The 19,592-nt window shown below is 46.8% G+C and overlaps 1 protein-coding gene across 5 annotated transcripts; it reads right to left on the reverse strand.

The window, feature by feature from the left end:
* Positions 1–466: 466 nt before the first annotated feature.
* Positions 467–19,199, reverse strand: LOC309534138 (uncharacterized protein). 5 transcript variants are annotated; one of them, XM_082226181.1, is made up of 16 exons: positions 17,224–17,447; positions 15,698–15,824; positions 14,188–14,317; positions 13,485–13,589; positions 12,675–12,815; positions 11,234–11,318; positions 10,723–10,786; positions 9,827–9,906; positions 8,698–8,907; positions 7,569–7,625; positions 5,789–5,929; positions 5,601–5,668; positions 4,363–4,390; positions 3,067–3,133; positions 2,092–2,171; positions 467–656 (listed from the first exon to the last, which is right to left on the reverse strand). In XM_082226181.1, exons 2-16 carry the CDS (start codon positions 15,804–15,806, stop codon positions 624–626), a joined length of 1,398 nt encoding a protein of 465 aa, XP_082082307.1. In that variant the 5' UTR covers positions 15,807–15,824; positions 17,224–17,447; the 3' UTR covers positions 467–623. The 5 variants fall into 5 exon arrangements, with proteins under 5 accessions (XP_082082307.1, XP_082082306.1, XP_082082305.1 ...); XM_082226180.1 differs by lacking the exon at positions 17,224–17,447 and adding an exon at positions 19,037–19,199 and having other exon boundaries at positions 467–2,171; XM_082226179.1 differs by lacking the exon at positions 17,224–17,447 and adding an exon at positions 17,848–18,129 and having other exon boundaries at positions 467–2,171.
* Positions 19,200–19,592: the final 393 nt, after the last annotated feature.

A 19,592-nucleotide genomic window follows, 5' to 3' on the forward strand; every position in this document is an offset into this window, starting at 1 on the left:
GAATACAGGAGGAATGGGAGACATAAGCCCATCAAAGGAGCCCCATGCTCAGTTCATCCATCAACAGAAGACACCAGAAGAATGTCAAAGAGAAAGCTGGATTAGGCCAATGGCCCGTTTAGTCCAGCATCCTGCTCCCACAGTGGCCAAGCAGTTGCCTGTGGGAAACCAGGGAGCAGGATTGGAGCACACGACCCCCTCTTCCCTCCTGCTGTGAAGGCAGAGCATAGCCATCCTGGCTAGAAGCCATGCAGAGCCCTTGAAAGACACAAACCACTTGAAAGCTCTCTCACGCAAGCTTCCTTGAAATGAATGGGAGCTGTGCAAAGCCTCTTCAGGAATCCTGGTGTGGCTCCCATCTGCTCCAAAGGGGTTTGCAAACACAAGTCCCACACACGGATTGCGCACATTGCCTTTTGCCACAACTCAGAAGTTTAAAGCTATTTAATTTCTTGCATGCTACTAGTAATTCCAAGGCTGGGAAAAGCATTGTCTGCCACCCCCCCCACCCCCCACCCCGTGCATGGTTGGTGCAACAGAAGGAGCTGGATCCAAATTTAGAGGAAATAGTAAGGCACAATTCCAACCACTTGGTTTTTCATGCAGGGCTCCAGAGGGCATCATTACTTGGGGATGAGAGACATCAAAAGGTATTCCTAGGTTGAAGAAAATGGAAGAGTTCAAAACGGGCCTCCCGATTCCTGAAGTGGGACCATTAAACTTTTTCTAATTCTGCTTTTTGACCTCTCCAAGCTGCCGCTCACCCTCCGTCTCCCAAACCCAGTGCTAAGGGATTTCTCTGCAGCCTTCAGCACAGTTGATCCTCATTGCTACCTTCACTCCTTTTCGCTGCCGAATTCCGTGACCTGACATTGGCTGGCTCTTTTCTGAGCTGCCGGATATCTTTTAGCCCCTTTACAGGGGAAACGCTTCCTTGGTTTCCTTCGGAGTCCCTCATAAAGGTGTCTTTTGCTCTTCTATCTCTGCCTGTTGGCCACAGGCAACATCCCTGAACCCCATGTGGACTTGGGTGCCACATTTCCCATTCCTGACTCTGGGTCAGTCGCCCCTCCTTCAGGGAATGAGTGGGAGAGGGAGTTTGTCCAGTTGTCCATATGAAACCAGGAGCTCTTGTGCAAGAGAAGCCCATTCTGCTAGCCCACCTCCAACCCAAGGGTGGCATGGAGCCCACCTCTTCCTCAGAGGGCTCACCAGTCCTGGGAGAAGCACAGGCTTCCCACTTCTCTGCAAACAACAACTCTTCAAGCCAGCCGGGCTCCTTTCAATGAAGATACTCGTCTCCGCGCAGGTGGAGCCAACAGCTACAGTGGAACTGCACCTCCCAACTTAAGGCTCAGTCTGAGGATGGCTGCCTCTGAAACAACACCTGAATCCTCTCTTACGGGGGTCTCCAGCCTGAGCTTGCCATTGCTTTTGACAGAGCACTACCTCTGTACCCCAGAACACTCTCTCTCTCTCTCCAGTAGCTCATCTACCTCACTCTGAGTAGCTGATATAAAGACATGTTCCTCCTCTGAGTATCCCTTTCCATACCTGCCAGTGCGGGCTTTTAGATTGTCCCCTGTGCTGAGTTTTAGATTGTATGTCCTTGGGGCACGAAGTTATCCTCTGGAAAACTGGCTCCACTTTTGAGCTTTTCCCCCTACACCCCAAGACTACGTATTACTGCTTCTATGATATATGTATTTTATACCCCACCTTTTCCCCTGAGAGGACTCAAGACAGCATACAGATAAAAATACAAACCACTAAAAACACAGGGGGAAAAATCATTAAATAACAATTAAACAGTGATAAAATTGAAACTATGTTTATACATAAGAAATCTATTAAAAACATACAGATCACTGTCACAAAAACTGCACTGCACCCCCCTTTCATTAAAAGGAGTCAGTTCCCAACAGCCTTTTGGAACAAGAAATGTTTCACCTGCTGGCAGGAGGAGAATAAGGAGGGAGCCAGGATGGCTTCTTCAGGGAGGCATCTCCAGAGACTGGGAGCAGCCACCGAGAAGGCCCTGAGGAGCTCTAAACCTACATCCTGAAACATGGGAAACCCCAAAGGACTCACCTTTGTACAGCTGGTTTTCATTCTCACCCCATCACCCACGCCTGGAGCCAGCGGCAGCAGGAACTCCTGCTCCAGATTGTCTGAAGAAAAGAAGCACAATCCGCATTTGGGCAAACAGAAGGTGACCTGTCCGGACTGGCATGTGACCATCTAGAAACTCTGCAGCAGGGACCTTGTGTTGCTCTGCCTGCCAACCCCTTCTTCTGTCTAATGTCACTTACTGTGCCTGCTGCCCCACAATTTCAGGTTTGTCCCTAATGAAATGACCCACTGCATTTGGACTAACGCCCATGGAAGCTGCCCTCCTAGAATTGGCTGATCTTGAAACTGCTCAGCTATATGCTATTGCTCAGACATACGCTATGTCTCACACACACACACGCAGAATTGACATGAATAATTCAAATCGCCATTATAGATTACTTGAACAAGTTCTATTCATAATGAGTGCTACTTTTAACGTTAAAACTTTTAGCATATTCAGAGGTGAGTCAAACTCCTTTTTCTATCATTTAGGTTTTTATCATTTGTGCGACTTCTCTCTAGATATGCTTTTTAAAAATAATGATATTAGATGCTGCCAAAATTATTTTGCTTTACTGATAGTTAACTGTGTTGAATCAAAATTGCAATGCATGGGTTTGGGGCATATAATTTATCAAATATTTTCCTGAAGATGTCTAACCTTTCTAAATTATCTCCCTCAAATGAAAATTTTCTGAGTACATATTTGAAGTGGTAGGTTAACTGTCCCTTTAACATGGCAGTTATAGAATGAACTTGGCTGAAAAAATTAGCTATTGGACTCAGTTTCTTCTACACAGAAATTAGACAATTAGATTTGTTCTTTGAACAGAGCAAAATCGTCACAACCCTAACAGATGTGGGACTGTCCCTAACACAACTGTACCCACCAACTGTCAAAGTTCCTCTGAAGCAAGTGCCCACCCCTCACAAAAGTGGACAAATTCTTACCCAACAATGCAACAGGATCCTCAAATTCCAGTAGGGTTTCCAGCATGCCAACTACGTTGGATAGGTCCTGTTTTGGGATGAAGAAATGTGATCAGCAAAGTCCAAGAAACAGCCCAGAAGCAAAAGCACCTGAAGCGAGGACCCTGAAGCAATGCAATCAGGGTGGTTTGCATGGGGAGTCAGCACAAGGACTGTTCTGTGGTGGATTGTCTAATGGTTGTTTATTTCACACGCCCAGAAATTTAAATGGGGCTACTGATGTATGGAAGTGAGAACTGGACCATAAAGAAGGCTGATCGCTGAAGAATTGATGCTTTTGAATTCTTGTGCTGGAGGAGACTCTTGAGAGTCCCATGGATTGCAAGCAGATCAAACCTCTCCATTCTGAAGGAAATCAGCCCTGAGTGCTCACTGGAAGGACAGATCCTGAAGCTGAGCCTCCAATACTTTGGCCACCTCATGAGAAGAGAAGACTCCCTGGAAAAGCCCCTGATGTTGGGAAAGATGGAGGGCACAAGGAGAAGGGGACGACAGAGGACGAGATGGTGGGACAGTGTTCTCGAAGCTACCAGCATGAGTTTGACCAAACTGCGGGAGGCAGTGGAAGACAGGAGTGCCTGGCGTGCTCTGGTCCAGGGGGTCACAAAGAGTCGGACACGACTAAACGACTAAACAACAACAACAACTGTTCAAACCCCACTGACTGGCGCTGTAGTATTCCAAGAGGATTGTGGAGAATTATTTCAGGTGGGTCGTGCCCCACAGATCAGAAGCCTCTGTCTCCTACTCCAGGGAAGTTCCACGGAATGAGGGGAATGCAGGGGATCCTTCAAGGAATCCGCTGGAGAGGAGAGTACTCTGGTGCTTGAATCCTGCTTATGGATTTCCCACAGGCATCTGGTTGGCCACTGTGAGAGCAGGACTCCAAGGCAAGTACTATGACTTCCCTCAATCCGGACACTAGACTTCTGTTGAATTATTGCATTAGCTTCTTTTGCTGCTGCCCCACACTCCTGGCTCATGTTATGCTTGTGGTCTACTAACAACCCAAGTATGCAAGCTTTCACACACTCCTCCTGTTGCCCCTGGTGGGGGGGGGGCAGGAATGGCAAAATGCAAAGGGAGGGCAGGGGTGGTTGGGGGTGAGCTGTAAGGGGAAGGGGTTTTGGGGGTAAGGTGCAAAGAGAGAGGGGTTGCAAGCAGGTGGAGGCGGGATATGTGGGGATGGCAAGCAATGCAAGCAGGGATGCAGCCTCTAGTATGATCACATAAATTGAAACATAAGGAAGAACTTACACCCCTCATATGTATTTGAAGAAATCCACTGAAAATAAGGAAACCACATGTTAGACTTGGCATACCGTAAGGTTCCAGTGAACAATATCTGCCAGGAGCCCCCAAGAAGCTGATTGCAGTGATATCAAGCAGAGATCCCAAGGCCTTAGGTAGTCCCTAAGGTGACTTGGAGCTAAGTTGTTCAGGGCTTTGGCTGAAATGACTGGCAGAATCCGTGACCAGGGGAAAGAGACGGCGGAAGAAGATTGGAAGAAATTTAAAATTTATCTTAAGAAGTATTGTAAAATTAACGAGTGTTAAAATGTTGTGGTTATAGAAAGTAAGGGATTACAGCTGTAAAAGATTAAGTAAAAGAAAAGAAAAGGAAACAATTGGATAAAATTAAGGGGGAGGATTTGCTGAAACAAATTTGGAAATTGGAATGCAGAAAGGGGAGGTATGGGGAAGTCGGTGAAACAAGGTTTATGAAAAAAAGGACTTGAAATTATACGTGTTAGTTTGTTTTTGTGTGTATATTTTTGTATTGTGTATTGTGTGTATTGTATGTGTTTTTATAATTTGTGAAAATTTAATATTTATAAAAATAAAAAAAAGTTGTTCAGGGCTTTGTAAGTTAATACAAGGACCTTGAACCTGGCTCAGTAGGAGATGGGCAGCCAGTCAGTGGCGGAGGAAGAGGAGTGCGGAGGAAGAGTGCGGGGGGGGGGGGAGCGCACCGCCCCTGGCAGCACGATCCCGGTGGGGTGTCATCACGGCTGCCCATCCCTGCCTGTGCTGGGTGCCAGGCCCCCAGGATGTGCGCCAGCCCTGCCCCCACCTGCTCTTCGCCCCCCGGTGCCGGAGCATGAAGCTCCGCCGCTGCAGCCAGTGCAGATGTTTTAACAGTGGCACCACATGTTGTTGCTCAGATGCCCCCACCAGCAATCTGGCCACAGAATTCTGCACCCTCCCAAGTCTACATTTCCTTAATTCTATGGTTCTGTAGTCAACTGCCTAGCCCTGTTCAGGAACCAAATTTTAGATCCACACCAACTGTTGCTCTGCAGACTGTGCTGTATCTTACTTGTGAGCCATGTCTTTAGCTGCATTTACACTTTACAGCAGATGACGAATAGAAAGAAAATATGAAACATAACATTAGGCTATCTACTTAGCAAAAATGGTGCATTGGCACTGCTAGCACCATCCTGCTTGTGTGAGCAAAGCATGTGACAGCAAGGCAAGTGGTCTGGTCTTACCTTTCTAGAGACAATGAGACCTTCAGCTTGTTGTCTGCAATCGAAGTATCAGCTGGTGCATAGTAAGTCTGCCATGAAAGGAAACAAAAGAGGAGCCGTTCAGCAGAGAGAGATGGTGCTGATGGACACCATCCCCTGGGAAGTTCTCCTGCACAAGGCTCTGCAGAGAGAGCTGGGCCGAAACTTACTTCATCTAGTCTCCAGACGGAGATCCCCTCAGCATTAAACGTCTCCAGCTTCAATAGATGAATCACGTAAAGTCTGCCAAAGTCGCTATAGAATCGAGGTGGTTCATGAGCGGTTAAGTTCATCACATAGTTTTCTAACTCCTGCACAGATTTGGTTTAAATACAGGAATGAGGGCACAAATGATGAGTGTGTAGATAATAATTTAAAATGCAAAGCAAAGGAAACAACCTCCCTAAAACATCCAGGATGATGTTGGCACAGCCTGAAATAATTCAGAAATGCCTTCCTCATATATCTGGGCGCCTGTGTTTCCACAGGGAAATAACAGAGCAGTTCCAACCATGTCCTCTGTGTAGAGGTAACGCTTTGCTTTGCGAAGGCAAACCTCGCACCAGACGTGCGACAATATGTCAAGGAGCGTTGAGCCTGCTGTCCCTGACCTTTTGCCTTCTTGGCTAGAAAACAGGGTTTTCCCCCTGACCTTTTGTCCTTTCACAATTTGTTTGCTAGACACATCGCTTGGCTGGAGCAAGACGGGGGACGCAGATGTAATCAAGTATCGGGGGGGGAACATTTGAGGGGAACACCTGCTGACACGTGTATTTGCTAACGCCGAAAATGTGCTTAGATGGAAATACATTAAGTTCAGGGTGGTTTCACGACTGTTTCCAATTGTTGACTTCTGCTAATAAAAGGAGCCTCTGCAGAACTAGCCGGCAGCTTGCTTGGAGCATCCTTGCCAGTGTGCTTCCGCACAGCTCACCTGCATTACCAAGACCTGTCTCATGTCCATCACTTCACTCTGAGTAGGAAGTCCCCTTGAATAAAATGGGATGTAACAACTCCAGATAAGGTACAAGGAGGGTTTTGAAAGGTACCATGAAAATGGGCTGAGTAAAGGTGCACCTCAAGGTCTGTAGTTGGATGAAGAGATGGTGAGGTCCTGAAAGAGCAGAAGCTAATTGGGTGAGAGGATGAGCAGCTAAGATGATGTACATTTCCCACACAGCAGGGGTGTCGAATAAAATATGGGGGGGCAGGTAAGCCCCAGGGACCCGGGTGGCGCTGTGGGTAAAAGCCTCAGCGCCTAGGACTTGCCGATCGCATGGTCGGTGGTTCGAATCCCTGCGGCGGGGTATGCTCCCGTCGCTTGGTCCCAGCGCCTGCCAACCTAGCAGTTCGAAAGCACCCTCGGGTACTAGCGGGAAGGTACCCTCGGGTACTAGCGGGAAGGTAAACGGCGTTCCGTGTGCAGCTTGTCATGCTGGCCACGTGATCCGGAAGTGTCTCCGGACAGCGCTGGCCCCTGGCCTCTTGAGTGAGATGGGCGCACAACCCTAGAGTCTGTCAAGACTGGCCCGTATGGGCAGGGGTACCTTTACCTTTACCTAGGTAAGCCCCACCCCACATAATCCATCATATGGCACGGCACACATACACTATTTCAATGGGAATCCCCCCCCCAACTTTGAGGGGGTGGCCCTCAAATATTTTACCGGGGGGGGGGAGAGGGACCTCAGCCCCTAGGACTTGGCTCCTATGCCACACCGTGTGTGTTCTACTGGAGATGCTCTCACAGGCCCTTTGGACTCTGTCCTGTAATGCATTGCTGAATAAAGTCTGTCTGACTGGGAGTTTGGTGTGAGCCTCTATCCTTCAACTCCCAAGGGGGAATTTATTCCATGCTGATTCTGAGTAGACGTACTTACTATTATGCAAGTTAGACCAGTCAAGAGGGAAAGGAGGGTTCAGAAGCCGAGCAGATAAAAAGCCACTCACCTCATCAGAAACTTGCCCTGGAAGCAGAGGCTGAACACTTTCCAACATGCAAAAGCCCTGGGAGGTATATGAAATGACAAGTAATTATTATTATGATGTTCATTATTATATTTAATTATACAGTGGTACCTCAAGTTAAAGGGACGCGGGTGGCGCTGTGGGTTAAACCACAGAGCCTAGGACTTGCTGATCAGAAGGTTGGCAGTTCTAATCCCCGTGACGGGGTGAGCTCCCGTTGTGCGGTCCCAGCTCCTGCCAACCTAGCAGTTCGAAAGCACATCAAAGTGCAAGTAGATAAATAGGTACCACTCCAGCGGGAAGGTAAACGGCATTTCCGCGCGCTGCTCTGGTTCGCCAGAAGCGGCTTAGTCATGCTGGCCACATGACCCAGAAGCTGTACGCCGGCTTCCTTGGCCAATAAAGCGAGATGAGCGCCGCAACCCCAGAGTCGGCCACGGCTGGACCTAATGGTCAGGGGTCCCTTTACCTTTACTTTACCTCAGGTTAAGAACTTAATTCATTCTGGAGGTTCATTCTTAACCTGAAACTGTTCCACTGTATCCCGCCTTCTTCCCAGGCAAGGACTCAAAGTGGCTAACACATAAAATAGAAACAACTAAAAACAGAGGAAAAAACACTAATCATTAAAAAGGAATTAAACACTGATTAGAATTATATATGTGTCTGCCTGTGTGATCTATTAAAACCTACAGATAATTGCAATAAAAACATCACAGCACCCGTTCTTTCCTTCAAAACAGTTAGTTCCCAAAGGCTAATGGGAGGACAGCAAGGAGGGAGCCAGTCTGGCTTCTCTCGGGAGGGAGCAGCCAGGCAATGGAAAATCCCAACAGACGGCATTGGACCAGCATCTCTTCACCCTTCCTCTCTCTGTCCCTGCCCTCCACACAGCTAGTCTCCATTTGCCAGAGCCACACTCTGGCCTTGAGTCACAGCTCCTTGGGGCTCCAAATCACATGTGCAGCTTGATGTGACTCAACATGTGACCTAATATGCCAACTAGCGCTCCATGCCTGCCGCTGGGCACTGCCAACATGACATGAGAGAGGGCACAGGTCTGGGGTACAGGTGAAGCACCCCCTGCAGAGTTTCCACTTGGGCCACTCACCATTTTGTGGTTCTTATCCAGAATGATGGGCTTTATAGGTTGTAGGAGTTGGGCAAAGTTCCAGTCCAGCTGCTTCATCGCCATGGCAATGTCTGTGACAGCTTCCTTGTGCATTTTAGGAAGAGAGTCCAAGAGGCTGGCAAGCCTTTCTTTTGCTCCACCGCCTGCTTCTTCTGCTCTGCTGTCCGGCTTTCCTTCTTCTTCCGAGACCTGGAAGCAGCATCAAAAGAAGTACATAGTTAAACTATAAAAAAATTCCTTCCAGTAGCACCTTAAAGACCAACTAAGTTAGTTCTTGGTATGAGCTTTTGTGTGCACGCACACTTCTTCAGATACACTGAAGAATCTGAAGAAGTGTGCATGCACACAAAAGCTCATACCAAGAACTAACTTAGTTAGTCTTTAAGGTGCTACTGGAAGGAATTTTTTTATTTTGACTATGGCAGACCAACACGGCTACCTATCTGTAATAGTTAAACTATGGAACTCAGTCCTACAGGACGCAGTGGGAGCCACCAATCTAGAAGACTTTAGAAGAGGACTGGACAAAATTCACAGAGAAGAGGGCTGTGAATGGCTATTAGCCACGAAGGCTATGCCCTGCCTGCACAGTTGAAGCCAAGCAATAATTCTGAATCCCAGTTGCAGGAAAACACAGGAGGGGAGAAGGGGCTTATGTGCTTGAATCCTACTTGCTGGTTTCCCATTGGGGTGTCTGGTCAGCCACTGCGCTGTATGATCTGTTCAGCTCAACAGTTGGACGGCCGCATTCTGCAGGAACTGAAGCTTCCCAAATCATTTTCAAAGGCTGCTGCATGTATGAAGTTTCTGAATGGTTTCCAAAGGCCACTCACATACAGCACATTGCCACACGCCAACCTTGAGGTTAGATTACTGTAGCCCAGTTATTCATCTCCAGATAGGGTCATAGTTGAGCCACCACCAAGGTCGCGGAGTGCCATTGCAGGTCCCTAACTACTTTTCGGGTTGAGATGGTGTTCCTCCTGATTGGGAAGAAAAACTTTTGAAGCCCGATGAATAGTTACCAGGGCAGAGAGTGTAGCAAGCCCCTGGCCCCCCGAATCCCTTTTCAGAGAAGCAGGAGTACATGGCGCTGGTTGGTACTTACACGCAGCTCGAGGATGAGAGTGTCATTTCTCAGAAGGAAGCTCTCGAGAAAGTACTGGATCCCAAGAGGTGACAAGTCAACTGCAGGGAAGCCAAGAATTTATTTATTTATTTATTGCATCTGTATTGCACCTTTTCGCCAAGGAACTCAAGGTGTCATCTGTGACTCTTCCTCTCCTCATTTAATCCCACAACCCTGTGAGGTTGGTTAATCTGAGAGGCAGTGCCTGGCCCTCAAGGTCACTCAGTGAGAGCTTTGTGGCCGATTTGGGATCTGAACCCTGGTCTCCCAGTTCCTCCTCTGACACTCTACCCATTACACCACACTGCCTCTCAAGCGAGGAGACTCATTCAGTGTTGGTACTCTTTAACTAAGGAGCAAATGTCTTGACCCCATGGCCTCAGAGCTCCTGGAATATGCATTACCTTCACCAACCTCTCCTGTCTTTTAGGAAATCTTCCCAATTGCCCATTCTATTGAAAGAATCCTTGCTATGGACTTCCCCATTCATTTCAATGGGGAGACTCTTTCCTCTTGTGCAACGGCATGCACACAAAGATCAGCGCCTTCGGCTGAATGAGTGGGGAAGTCCACAGGACCAGTTACAGCATCAAAGGAACAGTATCGGAATTTTGAAGTTTTGCAATTCTGGTCTTCAAACATGATGTCTAATAAAAGCAGGGGGGATATATTGAAGGCACTGTTTCTCTCCCAAACCTAATGGCATCCATAGTCATTTAGCTCAAATTTGGGGAATGTGCATATTTCATTTACTTCCCCTCTGTGTGTTTAAAATATCAACTAAACCAGCATCAGAGGAATCTGCTTCAAGTAGCTTCTCCCTGATTTGCCTTAGCATTTCTTAAAGGAATGTGCAAAAGAAGGAAGCCGCTTACACAGACTCTGGCTCAGAAGGCAACCTCCAGGCCTGGACAGGGCAGACTGCAAGAGGCCACAGCTCTGAAATATAAAGCCAGAAAAGCAAAGTGAGAGTGGAAAACACAAGCCTGGAAACCAAGCCTTAGGAGGAACAGCTGGGGGAGTTGGGTCTGTTTAGCCTGGAGAAGACTGAGAGGTGATATGGCAGACAAGCTTACTTTCTCCTGCTCTGGCGGAGAGGACTCAAACCAATGGTTGAGACTGCGGCTAAACATCAGGAAGAACTTCCTGATGGGAAGAGTTGTTTGACAGTGGAACGGACTCCCTTGGGAGGTGATGGATTCAGAGGTTTTTAAGCAAAGGATGCGTTGCAAGGGGGTGGATTAGATGACCTTTGAGATTCCCCCCAACTCTACAATTCTATGAACACCGGTAGCACCAAGAACAGCATCAAAATCAATTCACTTAACATCAGCAGTCAGATCCCTATGTACATTTCAACCTCAGCTCCAGCAGGATAAGACCAACCTTTTCATCCAAAACAGGGATCAGTCTTTCCCCCAGAGCAATCTGTACCATTGGCGTGACACCCTCTATCGAAGTGCTGGAAGATCTGATGAGTGATAAAAATAGGAAAGAGATGCAAAAAGCTTGCAGAATTTAGAACAGCTGCCTGCAATTTAAACGAAAAGGTGCATCCTAGCAGTGCCTGTTAGGGTGTCGTCCTACTCTCGAGTAGGACCCTAGCAGAGACACATGCTTGACTGGCATGTTCTCTCCCTCCTGGTTAATCGTTCGGGAGCTTCAAAAGCTTTCTAATGCCCGAACATCACAGCGACTGAGGCCAACAGACATCAGCACACTTAGGAATCCACAGAGTCTTCGCAGTTTGCGTAACAGAACTCAGCAACTCAGCATTTTGGCTAATCTACTTTATTTACATGTAAACACACACGGAGCACTGCAACATGGTTCCCTCTCTCTCTCTAACATCAGAAGGAAAGAGAAAGAACAAAGGACAATAGTCCCACTTTATGGACAGAGTAACACAAACATCCTGTCTCCGTCATTTTCCACTCTGTGGAGTCAAAACATACACCGTCATGTGAAAGACAACAATCCCATGACTGCAGTCTCTGAGCAGGGATTCTAACAGTGCCGTTCCAAGCCCTTGGAAGACAGTAAAACAAACAAACCAGTGCATACAAACGCACACACTGCCGTATCATAAAAAATATACTACAGAGATCCACAACAATATAGAAATGTAAAACTAGACAATGAAATCATAAAAAGTGAAAAACGAGTTAAAAGCAAATAGAAATTAAAAGCAAATATCAATAAAGCCTTGTTTGGGGGTTTACCCTTAATTGCTTGCATTGGCTTGACAGAATAAAAAGCTTTCCAGCAAGTCTTTAAAATCTGGCGCAGAAGGCAACTGCTGAAAATCCAGTAACAAAGAGTTCCAGAGGAACTATCAGAAAGACTATGGATTGTTGTTTACAGTGCAATTCAATGAGGATGAGAGAGGGAGAGTATGTGCCAAGAGAATGGCCAAAACCCAAGGCTTGCCTTTCTCATTCTGGTGAGGGCAGGAGGAGAAATACATTGGTGAGATCCAGGGCTGGTAGACATCTTCTCTCTCTGTGTCTCTCTCTCTCACCCCCCCCCCCCCAATCCTTGGAGCACATTGGCGGAATGAAATGCTTCGGATCAAACAAAGAACCAGAAAACTCTGCTTTTAATTTGTTTTTATCAGGTAGGTTAAGCGGTAAACAAACAAAACAAAACAAAACAAAAACCTGGTCAGATTGATAACTTGAAATCATTTGCCAACCATCAGGAATGCCAGAACACAACATTCATTTACATGGTCTAGCCTGCCATGCTTTGCCCTGAGTGAATTGCTTGGCTGTTTCTCTTCTTCCCCTGTCACCTGCCCAAGGAAAATGTTCTGTCTGCTACTTACTTGTACCAGGTTTTGATATCTGACCAACCACTGCAGGAGCGGCAGCTCTTCATCTGAAATCCACTGCTGTTCATGGTCATGACAGTTGAGAAGTCCTTTGTGACTTGAATCTCCACCTCTTTGCCCAAAGGATCAAAGGAACTAGATGGAAGGAAAGGTTATATTGCATTTCTATCACGCCCTGAAAACACAAAGTGCTGGTTTTAGCCTACCTAAGAACATAAGAACAGCCTGCTGGATCAGGCCACTGGCCCCAGAATCCTGTTCTCACAGTGGCCAACCAGATGAGAAAGCCACAAGGAAGATCTGAACACAAGAGCTCTCTTGCTTCCTGGGGTTTCCAGCAACAGGTATTCAGAAACATTGCTGCCTCCAACTGGGCAGGAGAGAATAGCCATCCTGACTAGCAGTCATTGAGAGCTCTTTGCTCCATGTACTTGTCTAATCTAATCTGTTTTTAAAGCCACCCAAGTTGGTGGCCATCACTGCATTCCATGGGAGCAATAGGTTCCATGCTACCAATGAAATTTTCTATCCTAATGGCATAATACTTCATCTATTTATTTATTTATCTGAAAATTCCACCACCCATTCCAGCCCAAAAGGCATCTGAACTGGCTTAAAATGATCAATAAGAAGACACTTCGGATGCTCACACAGATCTGACCTCTTTGGGGGTCAACAGAGTTCATCTCTAACAGCAAGATTGCTTGGATGCTCCCAAATATTACAGACTTATAGAATTGCAGAGTTTTCACTGCTGGTCTTCAAGGCTATTTCCTGAAAAGAAGATGCTGAAAAAGAACTTACTATTCTAAATAGACGCCAAATACCACCATCCAATGGAGGTTCAGTGAATCGTCTGATCGCATTGTTATATCAATAGCTGGGCGATACGGGGTCTCCACCGTTATTCTGCAAAGACAACAAAAGGCAACTCAACTAGTGGGGGCTCTGAGTTAAATGGAGAGGTGCCTAAAACTGTGGGATGGACATTTCTGGTACCCCATGAAGAAGGGTAAGGTAAAGGCAAAGGGACCCCTGACCATTAGGTCCAGTCGTGGCCGACTCTGGGGTTGCGGTGCTCATCTTTATTGGCCGAGGGAGCCGGCGTACAGCTTCCAGGTCATGTGGCCAGCATGACTAAGCCGCTTCTGGCGAACCAGAGCAGCGCATGGAAACGCCGTTTACCTTCCCGCCAGAGCGGTACCTATTTATCTACTTGCACTTTGACGTGCTTTTGAACTGCTAGGTGGGCAGGAGCAGGGACCGAGCAACGGGAGCTCACCCCGTCGGGGGGATTCGAACCGTCAACCTTCTGATCAGCAAGTCCTAGGCTCTGGGGTTTAACTCACAGCGCCACTCGCATCCTTCGCATGAAGAAGGGAGTCCTCAATAAAAGAGATTCTCTTGAACACACCCTATTAAGTGGAATGGGACCTGCTCACAAGCATTTCTGTGCTCTTCCAGAGTTCCTGTTTCAAAGGGGGCTCCCAATCTGCACAGATCCTACCTGGGTGGCAGATGTGGGATGTGTCCAAAGAAGGGCTTTCCAGAATCAGGGGGTGGTTGAGGGCTGAGTTCCCCTACCAAATGGGTTAACTCTTCTCCCATGTCAGAACTGACCAGACATCTCCCAAGCTCTGAAAGAATTGTAGTTTGATCCATCAGTGACTGTGCTTTAGAGATAGCGAATAAAAAGTCAAACAGCTCAGGCATTTATTGACTGTGAAAAATGCTGAGATTTAGGACGATGTACTTCATTGCTTTTCTCATGCTACATTATTTTTTATTATTATTTAAAAATATATCAAAACAGTGATGCAATGGAGAGGTAAGCAAGGACCAGTTTTTAGAATACTGTATTTTTCACACCATAGGACACACTTTTTCCCTCCTAAAAAGCAAGGGAAAATCTGTGTGCGTCCTATGGAGCGAATGCAGGGGGGAGGCAGGCGGGAAAAGCCCCCAAGAGCCGCACACAAGCTCCGTGCGCTCTTGCGGGCTTTTCCAGGAGGGAGAAGGGACTGACTGGCAACATCAGTCCCGTCTCCCACCTCCCAGAAAAGCCAGGAGAAGCCGCAGTCTCTTTAAAGGGGTTGCGCGGCTTCTGAGAGAGGTGAGGGAATCCCCCCACCCTCCTAGAAAAGCCAGGAGAAGCCGCGCAGCCCCTTTAAAGAACACACGGCTTCTGCAGGCTTCTGCGGGAGGTGGGGGAATTCCCCCACCTCCCGCAAAAGCAGGAAGGAGGTCTGGGAGAATCACACAGGCTGCCTGCAGCCTGTCCGCTGCTCCCATAGCTGGGGGGGGGGGAATCATATTTTTTTTCCTTGATTTCCCCCTCTGAAAACTAGGTGCGCCCTATGGTCAGGTGCGCCCTATGGTGCGAAAAATACGGTATGTTAGTCCTGGTTTGTATTTATTTATTTGAATCATAGAACTGTAGAACTGGAAGGGTCCCTAAGAGCCATCTAGTCCACCCCCCTCCCATAAAGCAGAAATCACAGCGAAGAGATGGAAGACCAAAGGCCAAAGAAGTTCAGCCTACCTAATTCAGGACATGCATGCATCTTGTGCAAAATGGGGAAGATGAGACCCAAACACCTGCCTCTCCCTGCTGACTGCAAGGATTGTGAGGTTTGCGTGTGAGGTTTGTTGGCTATTTGCAGTTTAGTAGTGTTGCAGAGAACTTGCTGGGGAGACCATGCATAACAAGGAACTCAAAAATAACTTTAACAAGGTTTTAATAACAAAGCAAGAATTCCTTTTACACTAAAGATAACAACAACAAACCAGACCCAACCACCAACCCATCCCCCAGGGTAATGGGAGAGCTAGGTGCTGCTCCTTATATACTATGCCCAAATGCTGACACAGCTTAATTAACACAACTCAGCAGCACCTGCTATGTTTCACAGCTGCAAGACTGGGTCTCGTTATTTGCCCTGGCCCTTAAAGACATACACAACTTGTGAAACAATAATGAACCTTCACATTTTACAGTGACCATTCAACAAGGTTACCTTCCTCTAGGTATTTCCTCCTGATCCTCAGAAAGGCCCCTTGGCCTTCATGCCCCCAAGTCAGGCTCAGGAGACCCCAGAAGAAGAGAAATCCCCACGCCCGGATCATCTCCGCCTCTGGTTGCAGCTGCAGAAAAATTCCCAGCATGACATTAAACCCATTATAAAACGTTTATTATGGATATATATATATATATATATGCTTTCGTAGATTTTGGTGTCTTCGGGTGTCTTCCCGTGTAAGAGTCGGGGTGTCTGTGCGACGTTTCGACGAGGTCTCACTCGTCATCCTCGACGTTTCGACGAGGTCTCACTCGTCATTTCGACGAGACCTCGTCGAAACGTCGCACAGACACCCCGACTCTTACACGGGAAGACACCCGAAGACACCAAAACCTGCATTCCTATACCCGTGAAAATCTACGAAAGCAACACACACACACATATATAATTTTCATTTTTAAAAAAATAAACATTTCAACAAAAATCAAAAACAAAATTCTCACCTATCAATCCTCAACTTCCCCCCCTCTTTCAGCAGTTCCATTAATTTACTCTCTTTTTTTTCTTTTAGAAACTAGAAGTTTTTACAATAGTCCTGCTAATGTCTTGATTTGTTTACAATTTGTTTGTAAATACTCTCTCTCTCTTTGTGTGTTTGTGTGTACCTAAACTGTAACAACTATACAATTAAGCTTAAGAAACTGAAGTGAAATAACCAAAAAGAACCTAGTTTAGCAGCCTGTAACATCCACTAGGTTTAATAGATCTAAAAAAAGTTAACGGTTCCTTGAAAGATTTCTGTCACCTGACACACCTTTCGATTTACCAGCATTGTTCTGTAAAATAAATTCTTTCAGCTGTTAAACTATCTCCCTAAGTCTCCAAGTATCAGAGAATTTTATTCAGGAAAAAATTAAGATGGAGCCCTCCACAACTGGTGGAGCGTCACAATAGGAAAGAAAATCCCACCAGCAGAAGAAAGTGTTTTAGATTTCTGTGAGGGAACATTCCTGTCAGGAAATGGCAGCCAGAGGCAAGAGGAGAAGCTCAGTCAGAAGCAGAGACTTCTGAGGGAAATTCTGGTCAGGAGTTTGAACTTAGAAAGATCAAACTTGAAATGGAAAGCAGAACAGAAGCAGAAAAACAGATCCAGTTAGCCGAAATACAGGCAGAAGATAAAGAAAAAGAGGCCAAAATCAAGCAGAAGAAGAACAAGCCAGGCTTTGAGTAGAACAGCAGATGCAGTTATCTAAGGAGGTGACAGAGAAAGGGAGAGAGAGGCAGACCAAGAACCAGAAATGTATAATCTTTAAATGCAAGAAATAGAGTTTAGAGCAGAATTGCTGGTTCCACAGAGAAGTGGGGAAGTTACCTCAAGGAACAATGGAATATTCCAGGATATCAAAAAACAGAGGATGGAGAAGCACCTTGTTAGGAAGCCTGTAACATCCACTGGGTTTAATAATAGATATATATAAAAATAAGATAACTGTTCCTTGAAAGATTTCTATCTCCTGCCACACCTTTTGATTTACCAACTTTGTTCTGTCAAATAAATTCTTTCATCTGTTAAACATCTCCCTAAGCCTCCAATATCGGAGAGTTTTCCTTCCTAAAATTAAGCAGCGGTTAAGACTGGGCTCGCTGCAATTGGTGGAGCATTTTGATAGGAGATAAAACCCCCAAAGTAGAAGAAAGTGTGTTATACTTTGGTGAGGGGAAATTCCTGTCAGGAAATGGCACCTTCTCATAAGCCTCCAAGGCAAGAGGAGGCAGTCGGGAGAAGCTCGGTCTGAAGGAGCGATTTCTGAGGGAAATTCTGGTCAGGAGATAGAACTTGAAATGGAAAGCAGAATAGAAGCAGAAAAACAGATTCAGTTAGCCAAAATGCAGGCAGAGGAGAAAGAAAGAAAGAAAGAAAGAAAGAAAGAAAGAAAGAAAGAAAGAAAGAAAGAAAGAAAGGAAGGAAGGAAGGTCAAAATACAAGCAGAATAAGAACAAGCCGATTCAGTTAGCGAAAACACAGGCAGGTGACAGAGAAAGGGAGAGAAAGAGGCGGAACGTGAAGAAGAAATGTATAATCTTGAAATGCAAGAAATAGAGTTTAGAGCAGAATTGCTGGTTCCACAGAGAAGTGGGGAAGTTACCTCAGTGGAACAAGCAACATTTCAAAAAGGAGATGATATAGAAGCATTTTTGTTCAGTTTTGAGAGAACCAAATTCAGAGCTTCTGGATGAGGCCAGAATGAAGGATCTCCTGAGGGAGATTTACTCAGAAATGAGGAAACCGCCAATTGTGGACTCATTAAAGAATGAGGGAGAGTTTGACTGGGGCTCACGACTGCGCAGAGCAGGAAAACATTTTGGAGAAATTAAGAGGAAACCTGGGGGAACTTATGCCCAGTTATGTTATGGCCTCCACAGCCTGGCTGAGGGAAGGGTCAGGCGCTGGAGGAACTGAAGCAAATGATAGTTTGGGAACAGCTCTTGAAACATGTCTCCTCACATCTGGGAAAAAAAGCTGAAAACAGCGGGGAAACTGCCAGTTCCCTGGACAAGATGGAAGGAGGTTGGGGAGGTTTGTGGGTCCCACCCGCCTTCCGGAAAAGCCAAGTTTGGGGCTGCTCAGAGAAGCCGGAGGCAGCCAAAACCAGCCCTGCGAGGCGGGTCCCTCCCCTACAGAACAGAATGGGGGGATCTGTTTCCCCTCGGACTAAGCTCAGAGGCTTCCTTCTCTGGCCAGAGGAGAGTTAGAAGGGATCCCAAGGCAGGAATCCTATCAGAGAGTCCAGAGAGAGGAGGGGAGAGGCTGGGATCAGGCGCTGCCGGGAAAAGGAGTCCCTTGGCAGCCCGGCCTGAGCAACATTGTCCCTGAGGAGAAGGAGGTGCATTTGCCCTCATCTCGCACCTGAGCCCCAAGCCCAGTGATGATGGCTGCTCAGAATTGCCAGAAGGAGGAAGGAGAGAACCTGGTGCCCATTTCTCTGTTTCTCATTTCCCTGCATTCGGGATCCGGGGGGGGGGGGGGAGAGTCCCCAGGGAAATCCATCAACAGTTCAGGGTACATTTCTCCGGATACACACATGGTTGCGTGCAATTCTTCCTAACATGGACAGTTTTGCAAAGCAACTTCTCCTCCCATAACATGCTTTCCTAGGTTATTTTCCCTTTATCTTAGTATCTATCTAGCTGTACAAATTTCTTGGCCAGAGGACTGCACTGCAAAAACTGGGGGGAGTGTAAATTTCAAAGGACGGCTGTGCATTAATGTCTGCATATTCAGCCCCCCCCTTAATTCTAGTCCTCCCTTCCTTGAAAAAAGGACTTTCTCCACACCTGTTGACTAGGTGACTATTGGGGGTCCCAAGGTACCTCCAGGTGAGAAGGAGCCCTTGGCCAAGGGGGTCCCTCTGGCACGGGCAAAGCCCCCTCATTTCATGGGCAGCCCCTTCATCCCACCATTTGTAGGAAGTTCCTGAGAGATACCCCCCATTTTGGTCTCCCCACAGCCAGCACGTGGGAGGGCCCAGAGCCAAGGTGGAAATACAGTGGTACCTCGGGTTAAGTACTTAATTCGTTCTGGAGGTCCATTCTTAACCTGAAACTGTTCTTCACCTGAAGCACCACTTTAGCTAATGGGGCCTCCCGCTGCCGCCACACCACAATTTCTGTTCTCATCCTGAAGCAAAGTTCTTAACCCGAGGTACTATTTCTGGGTTAGCGGAGTCTGTAACCTGAAGCGTCTGTAACCTGAGGTACTACTGTATTGGGCCAGACTAACTGATGGGTGGCTTTTAAAGGAACAGCAAGCAAACAACTTTCCTGAAATTTGTAGAGTCATTCGGCAAGGAAGGAGCAACCTAGCAAACAAAACTGGCCAGCTTTTCCCTTC

This window comes from Podarcis vaucheri, assembly GCF_965113315.1.
Source record: "Podarcis vaucheri genome assembly, chromosome: 6".
Classification (NCBI taxonomy): Eukaryota; Metazoa; Chordata; class Lepidosauria; order Squamata; family Lacertidae; genus Podarcis; species Podarcis vaucheri.

What these genes read in the sequence shown, in the direction of transcription:
- LOC309534138 (XM_082226180.1), bottom strand. Translation starts at nt 15,806, where the DNA reads ATGATCCGGGCGTGGGGATTTCTCTTCTTCTGGGGTCTCCTGAGCCTG. An exon ending in GAGGAAATACCTAGAGGAAG is followed by an intron (nt 14,318 to 15,697) that starts GTAACCTTGTTG and finishes CAATTCTTTCAG; the next exon opens with AGCTTGGGAGATGTCTGGTC. An exon ending in CCTTCTGAGCCAGAGTCTGT is followed by an intron (nt 9,907 to 10,722) that starts GTAAGCGGCTTC and finishes GCTTCCCTGCAG; the next exon opens with TTGACTTGTCACCTCTTGGG.